This window comes from Rhea americana, unplaced genomic scaffold, assembly GCF_003343005.1.
Source record: "Rhea americana isolate MKP2758 unplaced genomic scaffold, rheAme1 scaffold_842, whole genome shotgun sequence".
NCBI classification, from domain to species: Eukaryota; Metazoa; Chordata; class Aves; order Rheiformes; family Rheidae; genus Rhea; species Rhea americana.
Window position 1 is genome coordinate 1,353 of NW_028187026.1, and position 14,582 is coordinate 15,934.

Genomic DNA, 14,582 nt, shown 5'->3' on the forward strand with positions numbered 1-14,582 from the left:
CACTAAAAGTACAGGCTGGTGGAGGGGGTGTCTGATGTCCTTAAGGGAGCAAGGGGGACAGAGCTGGCTGGCAAGAGGAAGGGACACCTCCCAGGAGAGAGGGACCTGTGTATGGAGGGCTTTGTTGGAGTCTTCCCACCACAATGCCAGTCCAGTCCCAACCTCAAAGATCCCACTCCCAAGGCCAGGCATCAGGTACACACTAAATTGCTGGCCTCATGGTCCCTGTAGGTGCAAACAAGAGGAATACACGGATCCCAGTGGAGGAACTGCTGGAGGCTCTGAAAAGGTTCAAAAGGGAAGAAATAGAGGCAGAACAGACAGACGATGAATCAGCCATCAACAGACATGGTGCTGGGCGTCTGGGAGAGTATCAGGTCTCATTTAGTTTTGCTTGCCCATTTGGCTGCACTGTCCATCCAGACCCAACTTCTCCTTGGATGTGTGATACAGACAGCCTAGGCCAGCCCCAGAACATGTGCTAATCCAGAGTGGTTCATCTTCTTCCCCTGCAGAAACTAGTCTCCACTTTATTGCATCCCTGTGATGCTGGGAAGGAACTATGCAACCAGGACAAGAACCGCTACAAGAGCATCATCCCATGTAAGCAGAGCCTTCCAGGAGTTGCCATAAGAATTTGGAGGGGAGCTGGGCAGCACAGGCACTGGGAGGGTGTTAATGCCCCTCCAGCTATTCAACAACATGGAGCTTCTCCTCTCATTTCAGTGACCCTGTAGTTACTGAAACCCACAGGGTTTTCGCCAGATCATCGTGTTGGCCCTATGATTCTGTATCCAGCTGGAGAATCCCATTCTGCTTCTTGCAGTCTCCCTGCAAACTTAATTATGCATACCCTTGTATACCTGTTCCTGCTGTCAAACATTGCTGAACACTGCTGTGTCCCATCCAGAGGTGGCTATTGTGGGAAAGTGGAGGGAGTGATCCAACTGCAATCAAAGCTTAAAGCTGTTCTGGGCCCCACTTGGTGTGGATATTGGCATAGCATTTCCTCATTTCATTAACTATCCTTTCAAATGTGTCCTGAGGCCTGGAGTGCTGTTGAGGAGGAAGCAGCAGTCCTGAGGGTTCCTAAATTGCATCCCCCTCCTTAAACAGTCATTTCTGCTGCTGCCCCAAAGGGGCAGTCCACCAGCTCCTGTCTCCCTTCTCTTTCAGATGATCACTGCCGTGTGGTGCTGCAGCCCTCTGACACAGGCAATAGCTACATCAACGCCAGCTATGTGGAGGTAGGGAGGGAGGAACTGCTGCCCTGCATGGGGCAGGAGAGATACCAGCTATCTTACTGCACTGGGTGGGGACAGTCCTTCTCACAGGGCTGGCCTAAGGATGGGCATTTGTCCTGAGTGCTGAGTGGTGTCCTGTCCACACATCATTCAGGTGTTCGCAGATCTTGGGCTGCCACTCTCCTTGCATCTTCCTTGAGCTATCTGGAGTACTCTGGATTTGTGTACAATTCTCATCCTTAATAAAAAGGGACCATATTCATGGGGGAGAAAGCGGGGAGGGAGGCAGGAATGGAGATGTCATCCTTGGATACTGGCTATCCATGCTGACCAAGAGTGGTGCTGTTGGACATGCTGTGCCAAGCACTCTTGTCTCTGGAGCCCTAGGGAAGAAGCTGTTTATTTCACGCTTTGTTCGATGTTTAATGTGTGTGATCAGAGCTCTTTAAATCTCCCTCCCACAGAGCTACCGGAGTCCAAGCTTCTTCATTGCGGCTCAAGGTGGGTGCTTACAGCCCTAGGAGTTGCCCAGAGCTGGCATAGGGCCGTGTGTGTGCTCAGGAGAAGCTTGTTGCAGCTCTGAGCCCTTTGGGATGTGCAGAATTGGAATGGCAGCAGAGGTACTCTTAATGGCTCAGTCTGGGGACCTATATCTCCTGGGTCTCTGTCTCAGCTGGTGGCCACTGCTGCTGAATGTAGAAGGCCTCTGTGGCACTTCAGCAGTGGCCAGACCACACAAGAAAGCTGTGATCTGGTCTCTGCACTGCCCAAGCTAAGGACCTAGTTGGAACATGTTGCAACTCCTCCGACCTGCAAACCTACCCTATCTCCTGAGGAGACGACTGTTGTGACAAATGTAGCTTTCATATGGAACAATCTGCAAATACCTGACACTCCTGCACTGTCAGTGCTCTTGGAGACCTGGTCCCTCTGATGGCACAGAACCAGGATGGATTAGTTTACTCTGGGCAACATGCACTGAAGGGTCTCAAAGGCTCCATGGAAGCTGCTGAGATACCCTTTAGGAAATAAGACCCTGAATGTGGGAGCAGCTCACAGTCACCTTAGGGGTCTGGCTGAGGGAGACTGTATGTTGCACTGCCACAAAACTCTGCCCAGCCCTCTAGCTGCTGGACCCCAATAGGCCACCTGGAAACTCCTGCAGCAGTAGTATGTCTCCAGCATACCATGGACTTGCCTGCCCTCCCTCTTCCCTATCCTGCTGTCTAGCATGGAGGATTGGAGCCAAGGTGCTCAGCAACCCCTGCGTGGTGCTGCCATCCCCAGGGTGCAGTGCAGTGTTTGTCCCTGGGCAGAAGGAAAGCTGGAACTCCCCTGTAGCCTAGGAGTGTCTGTCCTACCCTGGGCATCTATGGAGTGGCTGGGAGCAGCTACACTTCCATGGCCTGGACAGTGATACGAGGCTCTCTTCTTCCTCTCCAAGGCCCCTTACCTGGAACAGTGGTGGATTTCTGGCAGATGATCTGGCAGGAGAAGACTTCAGTCATTGTGATGCTGACAGGCTTAGTGGAGCAGAACAAGGTAGAGAAACTATCTGTCTCTGCTCCCTGGGCCTCACCAGGGTCTAGGCTTCCTTTACTTTGCTTTGACGCAAGCATCAATGAGAGCACAGAGAGAAGCTTCATGCCAGGCCCCTTCCAGCTCCAGAGCCATCTGTTGCCAGTGGGAGCTCAGCACCCTTGACATGGTATAGGGGATTAACCCTTGGGAACATGAGAGAGGGAAAGATCTTGCCATCAAAACACATATCCCCAGGGAGAAAGCTGCTGCCCCAGGAAGCACCTAGCAGCATCCTGGGTATGTGCAGCATCAGGAAAGTCTACAATGCTGGGGGAACATGTTAACCCTCATCAAGACCTGGGGTTCCATAACTGAGCCATGGATCAGTTATTGCACTACCTGTTGCCTACCAAAGCAGAGCAGTGATATGGAGGATGCAGTGTATAGCTCCTGGCTTGCAACACCCCTTGATGAGTTTACTAGTGCTTAGGGGTCTCAATTCTCTTGACAGACTAAATGTGAGCAGTACTGGCCAGAGCAGGAGCAGGTCTATGGGGATTTCACAGTTACACTCAACAGCACAAGGACCACCACAGGCCTTATCACACGCATATTCAGCCTGCAAAAGGTAAGACTGGCATGTAACTGAGAAGGTAAGACTGGCGGATAGCTTGTTGGGGATGCAGGATGTTTCTGAGGATTCGGCAGCCTGTAGGAACTATAGGCTGAGAGATCCCGTAATCAGCCTTGCCAGGTCACCAGCACAGATGGGTCAGCACCTGCTCCAAGTGTTCTCAGTAAGGGGGAAGTAGAGAATAAAGTGAATCGTGTGGCTGTGTGCTTGGTGAATTTGCTCAGAGTCCTTGTCCTTGTGACCACTGCTGTCTGAGCTATGGTGGATCAGTCATTGTCGTGAGAGTGCTGGTGCACGCATTCCATAGTTTCCTCCACTGCTCCCTATGTACTGGCCTGCAATTATTTGCACGGCTTTCTAGGATGGTTCCTGCTCCCTGCTCTCAACCATGTCTCCTTTTTCTCCCTCTCTGCAGACAGGCTGTGCTCTCCCAAGACTGGTGCAGCAGTTTCACTACCTGCTATGGCCAGACCATGGGGTCCCCAGAAACCCTACCCAGCTCCTGTGCTTAGTGGAGAAGGTGAACAAGAAGGTGTCAGAAGACCCTACTGGCCCCGTGCTGGTGCACTGCAGGTACTGTGCTGGGAGTGCTCGGGTGCTAGGGCAAGGGCTGCCAGGGCAATGCTAATTCCCTTTTTCTGTGTTTTCAGTGCAGGGATTGGGCGGACAGGTACCTTCATCGCCCTGGACTTCCTCCTGAAAATGGCAAAGGCTGAGGGCAAAGTGGATGTGTTTCAGTGTGTGCAGAGGCTGCGGGAACAGCGAGTTTGCATGGTGCAGACTAAGGTGCAGAGACTGAGAGGGAACACTGAACACAGGAAGATGGCTTTGTCTGGGTCATTTCATTTTCTGGCTGGCGTTCAGTGACACTGGGAGGTTTTTGCCCTCAGGGACCAGGCAAGGGGGTTGAAGGGTCATGTACATGGAATTCTCTCCAGTCTGATGACTGGTGGCCCAGATTCCCAGGACTCCCCATGTTGTGGCCCTGGGTGCAAACAGGTGGAGCTAGTCTGGGCTGTGCAGCTGACCCGTGTCTCTATGCAGGAGCAGTATGCCTTCTTGTATGAGGTGTTGCTTGAAGGCCTGCTCTGTGGCAGTACCGGGGTCCCAGTGGAGAATGTCATCAGCCACATCAGCTCCCTACAAGAAGCTGAGACACAGAGACAGAACAACGTCCTTGAGAAGGAGTTCAAGGTACCACAGGATCTCATTCGGGGCAAGCTGTAGGGATCACAGATGTTACTTTGGCTGGCTGTAAGGCAAGTCTGAGCTTCATTAGGGGGATCACACCATTGGGGTCTCCTGCTAGAGCATGCTGACTACTGGGCAGAGCCTCTCTGCCTGCATGTCTTGGTGTATGGAGGTGGGGTCAGTGAGCTGCCAGGCTCATGTCTTTGAGGCTGTGCTGAGGGAGGCTGAGTATGCAGCTCCCTACATTCTTGCTTCCTTTATTGCAAAGGGACTGGTGCTGACAGGTCTAGTCCCCGGTATCTCATTTCACCTTGCTGCTCCCCTTCAGCAGTGGGTGGGAGATGGGGAGAGCATTTCTTTGGGGACACAGAAGGGAAGGGGGGCTGCTGATAGGCCAGGGTGACTTAGCTGAATCATCTCTTCAGACCCTGCAGAAGTTTTCTGAGTTGTTCCAGCTCCTGCCATGCAGAGAAGCGGAGAAACCCAGCAACCAGCCCAAGAACCGCAAGCCAGGGATCCTACCAGGTACTGCTGGCAGGGCTGGGCTGTCCTTCCTCATGGTCCAGCAACTGAGAGCAGTATGGGGGGTTGGAGAGGTGATGCTGTCTTCAGCCCTGCTGTTTGCCTTGCCGACACCATGCCACTGCCAGGCTCTGCCCAGGAGGACCAGGTATCACCTTCTGGTTGACAATACTCATTGTAGGCTAGACCAGTCTGTCCATACGAGCAAGGTCCCATCCAGCCCTCCCTGCTTCCTTCTGTGCCTGCCAGACTGGTGGGTTCATGCACTACCCCTGGGATAAACACATTCATGTGTCAATTCTGTCACAGAATTAGGCATCAAGGAGCAATTTGGAAAGCAATGGTGCTGTTCTTTAGTGCCTCCATCCTGTGTGACAGGCAGCCCTGAGCACTCCTGGCCCTGGGGCTAGTGGTACCTGCTCATCCAGGCCTCTCCAGCTCATGCCGCAGGGAGTCGTGCTGACTCCCATCACTTGCAAGAAAAGACCCCGGGGTCTCTGTCCAGGGAGAGGATGGCTCACCCTTTCTCTCTCTTGCTTCCACAGCGGATTCCTACCGGCCAGTCCTCATGTCCTCCCTGAATGCAGATGGCTCACCAGGCTATATCAATGCAGTGTTTGTTGATGTAAGGCTGCAGCCTCAGTAGGGGTTTGGAGCTGCTGGGAGCAGGAAAGGCTTGCAGGGCCCTGCAAACACCTTGAGGGCAAGGCTAGACCGTGGCTCCCTGGTCTGATATGTTCCAGTGCTGGGGCTTCCTCTCAGTGACTGTTTCCCAGTGCCTGAGCCATGCTTCCAGGAGATGGCCTCAGTGATCAGCCTAAACCTTGCCTGTGCTGGCTCCCTCCTAGTGCACAGCTCAGCAGGCTGCTGTACAGCCTCTGACCTTTGCCTGCTGTGAGGAGGGCCAAGGTGTGATGAGCTGAGGGGGCAGAGGGATGCAAACCTGCTCTAAGTAGTGCTGCGGTAGCCTACATCTCCCTGGGTTCTGCTCCTGGGACTGCAGAGCTGCCTAGCTCAGCATTCAGCCTTGTAGAGGTTGCTCAGGTACCTGGCCAATGTGGTTACTATAGAGACTGGGGATGCTGGCAAGAGCCTCCTCCAGGTCCTAGTGGGATGGATCCATGGGGATTGACTGTCTCCCTCAGCTCTGTGAGGACCCGTTGGAGGAAGCAGGCTGCTGTCCTCCCCATTTCCTATCACTGCATCACCCACTTGCCGACTCACCCCTCAGGGACCCAGCATCTGCCAGTCTCAGGGCTCAGCATCAGCTGGGAGCAGGGGGTGGGGAGATCCATGTGGAAATTTCCCAGCAGGGAGACTCCTGCCCCTTGCACTGCTGGGGAGTGCCAGGGTCACCCCTGCCCACACACCCAGCTGCTGGGGATCACAGTTATGGGTATCGCCTCTGTGGGAAGGCTTTCCTTGCACAGGGCTGGAAACAGCAGCCCATCTGGGAGGAGGCAGGGACCTTTTTCTGTGATTAGAGGAGCTATAAATGGGTGGATTATGTGATTGTGTGACCTCTCTCCCTGGTGTGTTTTGCAGACATACACTGAGGAAGACAGACTCATCATCACCCAGCTGCCATTTCTGGCCACGCTGGTGGATTTCTGGGCTCTAGTCTGGGATTACACCTGCACATCTGTGGTTGTGCTAAACCAGCTTCAGGAGCTAGACCAGGTCAGCAGCCCGCAAGCCTCCCTCCCCTCCCTGGGCTCACCATGGGTCCAGGCTGTATGCTTCCTGCCCCAATCCCACTGCAGCTCTTCTCATGAGATACTGCAGTGATGGGCTCTCCCCACTGTCGTGATGTGGGCTATAGCAAGGGAAGAAGGGGCATTCCTTGGGTTTTGCTTATGCCTGCCCAGGTGTCCTGTCTGTGGGGGGGGTGTTATTTTTCCTGACTGATGCACTGTGGGTTGGTTGGTCACAAGTGCATGGCAGGTAGAGCATCCCTGTGCTCACCATGATTTGTGGGTGAAGGATTGGGCTGAGTGTACCCATGTTGAGCTCTGTTGTGCATGCACGTTGAGATAGTGTGTGATAACTTACTTGTCACTCCCCAGACATACGTGGAGTTCTGGCCCACCCAGGGGAAAGCTGTTTACGGCCATTTCCACGTCCAGCTGATCTCAAAGGAGCCCGGAGCTGGCTTCACAGTCTGGACACTCTCTCTGACCAACAGGCAGCAGGTGGGCCATTTGCACAGAGATGGTGAAGTGAGACCAGCCCTTGCAAAAGGTGGGAGTACTGGCAGGGCTCCAGCATCAGCAGGCTTTACTCTGGGGTTGACATCACAGCTCACAAAGGCACATGCCATAAGGTCAGGGAGATACCTGAGAAGGTCCTTGGAGGGCACTGAATGGTGGTAGCACCTTTCACCTTGGGGGAGAGTTTAGTGAGGGAGATACAGGGCAGAGCACTGCCATGTTTGTGTTGCCCTTTCTAACTCTGAGGACAGTGGCAACAGAGAGAGTCTATGCATCTTGGTGGTAGTTTTGGGATGGGAACAGCTACTACAAGTAGTCGGGCCCTGGACTGGCATCAGTCTGAGCTGCACCTGATATAGTCAGCTCTTATCTCAGGCTCTGCCCGTATGTCAATCTCAGCGTACTCGATGGAGAATGACAGAGTTACTGTCTGGGACTGGGCCATCCCACGGTGGAGCTGCTCTCTCGTCCTCGTGAGCAAGGCAGAGCCAGGACACAGCACACACGGTCCCTCCCTTTCCTCCATGAAATCAGCGTTTTTTTTCCTAGGCTCAGCTCACTGTCTTTCTTCCCTGCTAGCCCAAGAAATCTGCACTGAAAATACAGTTCTGTCAGCTGGAAGACTGGCCCATGCAGCAGCGCCTTCCCCCATGCCCTGCAACCATCATCAGCCTGCTGGGGAAGGTGGAGACATACCAGCAACAGAGCCGAGATGCACGCATACTCGTCACTTGCTGGTGAGTTAGGTCTCTAGCAGGGGCAGCTATAGCACAATCCAGGCTGCACCATCAAACTTGGGTCACAGTTCCAGTCTCAGTCCAGTGGAGAGTGGACTTGTGGACATGCGTTCAGCTGTGTTCATGGGAGGAAGGCTTCCCCATGGAGGCTAGCTTCATGCAGGATCTGTAAATGAAACCATACTGAAAGTACGCTGGCTAGTTTGAATACTGGCTAGTATTCAAACATCACTTCCTCCAAGCTCAAGAGCGGTGCATCCCTATGCATAAGAAGTGCAGCAAAAGGGGGCAGGCTACCTGCATGGGTGAGCAAGGAGCTCTTGGCCCAATTCAAACAGAAGAAGAAAACACACAGGATGTGGAAGAGGGGACAGGCTACTTCGGAGAATTACAGGAATGGAGTCAGAGTATGTAGAGATGCAGCGAGGAAGGCTAAGGCCCAGCTGGAATTGAGTCTGGCAAGGGACATTAAGGGCAACAGGAAGGGCTTCTTCAGATACATCAGCAGCAAAAGGAGGACTAGGGAAAATGTGGGCCCGCTACTGAATGGGGCGAGGGCACTGGTGGCAAGGGATACAGAGAAGGCAGAATTACTGAATGCCTTCTTTGCTTCAGTCTTCACTGCTAAGGGCAGCCCCCAGGAATCCCGGAGCCTGGACGTGAGGGAGAAAGTCTGGAGAAGGGAAGACTTTCCTTTGGTTGAGGAGGGTAGGATTAGAGACCTTCTGGGCAGGCTAGACACCCAAAAATCCATGGGCCCGGATGGGATGCACCCACGGGTACTGAGGGAGCTGGTGGATGTTGTTGTCAGGCCGCTCTCCATCATCTTTGAAAGGTCCTGGAGAACTGGAGAGGTGCCTGAGGACTGGAAGAAAGCCAGTGTCACTCCAGTCTTCAAGAAGGGCAAGAAGGAGGACCCAGGCAACTATAGGCCAGTCAGCCTCACCTCCATCCCTGGAAAGGTGATGGAACAGATCCTTCTGGATGTCATCTCCAGGCATATGGAGAAGAAGGTGATCAGAAGTAGCCAGCATGGATTCACCAAGGGGAAATCCTGCTGAACCAACGTGATAGCCTTCTATGATGGCATGACTGGCTGGGTAGATGAGGGGAGAGCGGTGGACGTTGTGTACCTTGACTTCAGCAAGGCTTTTGACACTGTCTCCCATAACATCATCCTAGAGAAGCTCAGGAAGTGTGGGTTAGATGAGTGGACTGTGAGGTGGATTGAGAACTGGCTGAAAGGCAGAGCTCAGAGGGTCGTCGTCAGTGGCATGGAGTCTAGTTGGAGGCCTGTGGCTAGTGGTGTCCCCCAGGGCTCGGTATTGGGTCCCACCCTGCTCAACTTCTTCACCAACAACCTGGATGAGGGGACAGAGTGCCTCCTCAGCAAGTCTGCTGATGACACCAAGCTGGGTGGAGTGGCTGATACACCTGAGGGCTGTGCTGTCATTCAGAGAGACCTGGATAGGCTGGAGAGCTGGGCAGAGAGGAACCTCCTGAGGTTCAACAAGGACAAGTGCAGAGTCCTACACCTTGGGAAAAATAACCCTAGGCACGAGTACAGGCTGGGGACTGACCTTCTGGAGAGCAGCACTGCAGAGAAGGCCCTGGGAGTGCTGGTGGATGACAAGTTGACCATGAGCCAGCAACGTGCCCTTGTGGCCAAGAAGGCCAATGGTCTCCTGGGGTGCATTGGGAAGAGTGTTGCCAGCAGGTCGAGGGAGGTGATCCTGCCCCTCTATGCAGCCCTGGGGAGGCCTCATCTCAAGTACTGTGTCCAGTTCTTGGTTCCCCAGTACAAGAGAGACATGGAGCTACTGGAGAGAGTCCAGCGTAAGGCTACGAAGATGATCAGAGGGCTGGAGCATCTGCCCTATGAGGAACGGCTGCAAGATCTGGACCTGTTCAGCCTGGGGAAGAGAAGACTGAGGGGGGGGGGGGAAAATCTCATCAATGTGTACAAGTACCTGAAGGGAGGGTGTCAAGGGGACGAGGACAAACTCTTTTCAGTTGTCCCGTATGACAGGACAAGAGGCAATGGGCAGAAAATGAACCACAGGAAGTTCCACCTGAACGCGAGGGGGAATTTCTTCACTGTGAGAGTGACAGAGCACTGGAACAGGTTGCCCAGAGAGGCTGTGGAGTCTCCTTCTCTGGATATCTTCAAGGCCCGCCTGGATACAACCCTGTCTAACGTGCTCCGGGTGACCTTGCTGAGCAGAGGGGTTGGACTAGATGATCTCCAGCGGTCCCTTCCAACCTTACTGATTCTGTGATTCTATGAGAGCCCCGGACCTGTGGGGCTCACAGGACATCCCCCAAGGCCCAGATGATCCCAGGCCAAATGATTTTCCACTTGTACTTCTCTGCAGGGATGGTGCCAGTCGGAGTGGGATCTTCTGTGCTATCAGTTTCCTCTGTGAGCAGATCCAAAGCGAGGGGCTGGTGGATGTGTCCCAGGCTGTGAGGATGTTGAAGAAGCGGCGGAGACAGCTGGTTAAGGATGTGGTAGGTACTGACTCTAAACCCAGCTGCAGACAGCAGCACTAGAGCAGGAGCCATAGCATAAATAGTCCTAGCACCTACCCCAGAATCTGTATGTTCAGATCCTTCTGGGGAAGATGAGACATCTAGAAACTTTACCTTGATGGGATACACCCAGCCCACTTAGCTGCAGGCTCTGCAGGGCCAGGTGGGTGCTGGAGCATCTCACAGGCTGAGCTGCCCTTTGTTGGTCTATAGGCTCTGCCTAGCTGAGGGATGAACCAGCAGGTGTTTAGGTGCCTGCATGGTACCTATCTCCCAGCTAGGTGTTAGAAGCCATGATGGGGTAAACACTCCAGATGGATGCGAAAAGCAGACACTTTGTGCTGTGGATGCTGACTTTCCTCCTAAGACCGGCTAGCTGCAGCCCCTCAACTCACTGGAGCACACATCTGTGATTTCTCAGTGGGGGAAGGTGGGCTGTGAGTGGGAGGAGGAGAGTAGGCTGTACCTGTGTAAGGCTCACTCAGAAAGCTGTCAGTAGCCAGACTTGCCTTCCATGACAAGGGTTCAGGTACTATGTACTCGTATGTGTCCTGTCCACAGGGGCAATATCAGCTTTGCTACAAACTAGCCCTCAGTTACTTGAATTCATTTGAAACCTATGGAAACTTCAAGTAGAGGCATGGCCACAGCCCATCTCTGTCCAGGACTTCCAGCTCTCTTGACAGCTCTCTGCAAGTGACCATGGAAACTAGAGGAGATAAGACAGGTGTACACAGCTCCAAGATGCTTTACTCCTCTATCCTCTGCAGCTGGACAGGGCAGTCTGGGCTGTCTCCGAACTGTGTTGTCACTGACCAGGCTTTGAAGCAGGAACCCTGCCCTTTGCCCAGAGTTTGGGCAGGAACTTACCTGGCATTGCAGCCTTAGTGTGCAGGCCAGAGAAGAGGCCTTGAGACTTGACCTGTCTGAGATCTCCTTGCCTGAGATGGAGAGAACCAGCTGCCCTGTCTGGGCTCCCATGTACCCTCAGGAAGCTGCATGGGAAAAAGAGGTAGCTCCACCAACACAAGACTGTTCCACTAAGGGATCATCAAACTTCTATCAGATTCACAGGGCTCAGGAGCCCAGTTTCACCATCCTGCATTGGGAGAAGCACAAAACCCAGTGCCAAGAAGAGCTACAGGAAGGAAAAGCCACAGTCCTATAGGACTATCCTGGTCCAAAACCCCTTTCTCAAGTGCTGTCTTGTTGACACTGATTGTCCCAGGTGCTGCAGCTTTGCCAGTGGCCAGGGAGACTCCCTCACCAGCCTATCTGTCTCCACCACAGCAGTCCCAGGTTGCAGCATCTAAGCTTGGTTACCCTTGATGCTATACCTGTAGTTTACCTCCCAGGAATGGCTGCTGCACCTTGCAGACCATTTCTGTCAGAGCTGCTGAAAGGGGAAGGGGTCTCAGAGCCAGGGCTGAACCCCTGACTCTAATCTGTGTCTTACCAGTAAAGGCTCTGTGCTGGCCATGCTGGTGTCAAGCTCTGACCTTTGCTGTTCTTCCAGAGATTTTTAGGCATGGGGGCAGCAGAAGAGAGAAGAGCACGAGGTCCCCCAGCTCTGCTGACAGCACAGGCACGGGCCACAGTCTTGCCCAAGGTACGCACAATAGAGCACCACCTTTCCCTGATTCTTACCATGCGCCCCATACAAACACATGGGAGAGCTGCTTAGCACAGCTGTGGGGGATCAGGTATGCTGTCAGACTCAGGTCCAGACCAGGGAGTCACAGTAGCCCTGCTCCTGGCCTCCCTTCCCCAAGATGCAGTTAGCTCAGCTTCCCACAGGAGATGTGACCCCATAAGGGCAATGATAAGACTAGGCAGTAGCTGTGGCAGGGTAAGCAGCCCCCTCCAAACCACAAGGCCTTTTTTGGTTTTCTGGACAGAAAAAATAGGCAGAGTGATGAGGGCCAAATTTGAGCACGGCCATGGGTGTAGCTGGATATCAGCATATAGAGCGGGGCGGGGAGGGATTACGAACCCAGCTGGAGACAACAGCACAAGCCAAACCTCAGCCTGAGCCCATACAATCCAAGGGCTATTCCAGTTCCTGCTTCCAGGAAAGCAAGAAAGAAAGCAAAGCCTCAGAAAAAGGAACTATAAGAAGTTTCATCAAAATGTCAGGCATTACAACATCAGTAAGCAAAGGACAGGACAAGGTAGAGGGTTCAGGAACAGAGAGCTCACAGCCGTTCTTTAGCCTTCTGTTTTCCTCTTGCTCGGCTGAACCGGATGAGGGCTTCCAATGCTGGTCACCGTCATAGGAGGGCCTGGGGAGCCAACAGCCGTCAGCACCAAGCTGGGGACATTGTCCTTCCCTCTCCACTCCCTCACTGCTCCACCTGTCTCCTGCCATCCTCAGCAGAGAACAGTGTTGGCTCCTAGGGGAGAGGCTGCCTGGGGCCCTTGGCAGCATGGGGAGGTCCCGTCAGCACAGGTGAGTGTCTCAGGCTAGAGTGCTGGGCAGTGCACAGTCTCAACACTGTCACCCAACTGTCCCACCCACAGGTCCCTAGAGGCAGCAAGGCTGTCCCAGATATGCACATGTGAGAGCAGCCAGTCCCTGGGGCCTATCCATCCTGCAGTGTCTCCCAGCAGAGCTTTTCCCGTCACATGGGAGGATGCGCCCTCCCTGGGTCCTGCCCACAGCCCTGGGTCCCTCCAAAGGGCAAGAGATGAGTCTCCTCTTTGGGTGCTCCTCTTTACTTGTCTCTGCCACCATGCCAGGCTGGGCAGATGTGCCTGGAGACTTGCTTGGCTGTACCCTGGGCCCCAGCAGGGAGAGTCATCCTGACTATCCAGAGGATCAGAAAGCTGGGGTAAACATGGGAACACGTTAGCCCAGGATGGGAGAGGATGAGCAGATGTTTCTGCCAAGAGTGAAGCCCTTCTGGAGGAGAACTGCTGCCCACCTCAGCCCTGCAGCCATCTCTCTGATGGTGGCCCCAGGGAGATGCATTTTTCCTACCTTTTCAATTGTTCTCCTTGGCTTGGCTGATCAAGGCCTTCTTTTTCCTGGGAAGACAAAAGGCAATCCTAAGAGGAGCAAGGCTGACATTGCCCAGGGCTGCCAACTCCAGGGCTTTGCACCCCTCTGCTCTTGGCCTCCTACAGGCTGGCAGAGGAGGAGTTCCCCACCAGCACCTCAAGGGACAGCAACAGTGGCAGTAAGAGCCACAGGGGATGGCGTGGCCCCTACCCCAGCCCCAAGGGAGATGCTCAGGAGCCCCAGGTGAGAGCCCTAGAGCCAAGCCACGGTAGGACCAGCTGGCTGCATTCACATGACCCAGAGGGTGGAAGCAGCAGGGGAGGTGACCTTCTCCAGCCCCTGCTACCCCTCAGCACACAAAGGCCTGCAACAGAACAGCAATCCAGGCCCTCTGGCCACTCACCTGGACAGCACAAACCACAAGATCCCTGCAGACAAGAAGGCCAACACCAAGAGCACAGCAACCACTGTGATCACAGTCCAAGGCCATGGGGCTGAGGCTTGCCCTGCAAATAACATAAGAGTGTTATTTGCACCCACAGTGTGGGTGTCACAGACTGCGGCATGGGTCCACAAGGGCCTCCACCCTTGCCACTGGGTGTGAGCATGTGTGCAGACATGTCTGGGCTCTGCCATCCTGGTTGCTGCAGGGACAAGTAGTGAGGCCCAGCCATGCCCTACCTTGCAGAGAGCTAGCAAACAGTTCAGCTCTGCATCTCCTTCCACCCTCTCTACTGACACAGTCCCCTTTGTAGCTCTTTGCTATGGGTCTTTGAAAGGGCAAAAAGTCTAAACCAACAGTCAACAAGGCCACCAGATCCAAGGGGCTTACCCCATGAGTGGATTAGGATCTTGCCATGCTCACCGTCAGCTAGGTACTTTCCTAGGACCCTTCCCCACACACAACTCTATGTGAGATTTTTCAGAGATGGAGGAATACCCACATGTAAGAGAACGAAAACGTTTCCTCTGCCCTCCATGCCAAGACCA

At 53.9% G+C, this 14,582-nt stretch overlaps 1 protein-coding gene and 1 long non-coding RNA gene across 2 annotated transcripts; one reads left to right on the top strand and one right to left on the bottom strand.

Moving 5' to 3' along the window:
* Window positions 1–218: 218 nt before the first annotated feature.
* Window positions 219–12,062, top strand: LOC146585189 (receptor-type tyrosine-protein phosphatase mu-like). The gene is made up of 16 exons (XM_085323390.1): window positions 219–377; window positions 516–603; window positions 1,177–1,247; window positions 1,709–1,745; window positions 2,689–2,786; window positions 3,277–3,393; window positions 3,815–3,972; window positions 4,050–4,185; window positions 4,444–4,593; window positions 5,016–5,115; window positions 5,658–5,737; window positions 6,658–6,792; window positions 7,179–7,304; window positions 7,902–8,059; window positions 10,435–10,570; window positions 11,153–12,062. Exons 1-16 carry the CDS (start codon window positions 219–221, stop codon window positions 11,225–11,227), a joined length of 1,824 nt encoding a protein of 607 aa, XP_085179516.1. The 3' UTR covers window positions 11,228–12,062.
* A 665-nt stretch (window positions 12,063–12,727) lies between these two features.
* LOC146585190 (uncharacterized) lies at window positions 12,728–14,102 on the bottom strand. The gene is made up of 3 exons (XR_014898057.1): window positions 13,996–14,102; window positions 13,572–13,618; window positions 12,728–12,873 (listed from the first exon to the last, which is right to left on the bottom strand). It is a non-coding gene; the product is annotated as an uncharacterized LOC146585190 (long non-coding RNA).
* Between the last annotated feature and the right edge of the window lie 480 nt (window positions 14,103–14,582).

What these genes read in the sequence shown, in the direction of transcription:
- LOC146585189 (XM_085323390.1), top strand. Translation starts at nt 219, where the DNA reads ATGGTCCCTGTAGGTGCAAACAAGAGGAATACACGGATCCCAGTGGAG. An exon ending in TCAATGCAGTGTTTGTTGAT is followed by an intron (nt 5,738 to 6,657) that starts GTAAGGCTGCAG and finishes TGTGTTTTGCAG; the next exon opens with ACATACACTGAGGAAGACAG. An exon ending in GACAGCTGGTTAAGGATGTG is followed by an intron (nt 10,571 to 11,152) that starts GTAGGTACTGAC and finishes TCCTGTCCACAG; the next exon opens with GGGCAATATCAGCTTTGCTA.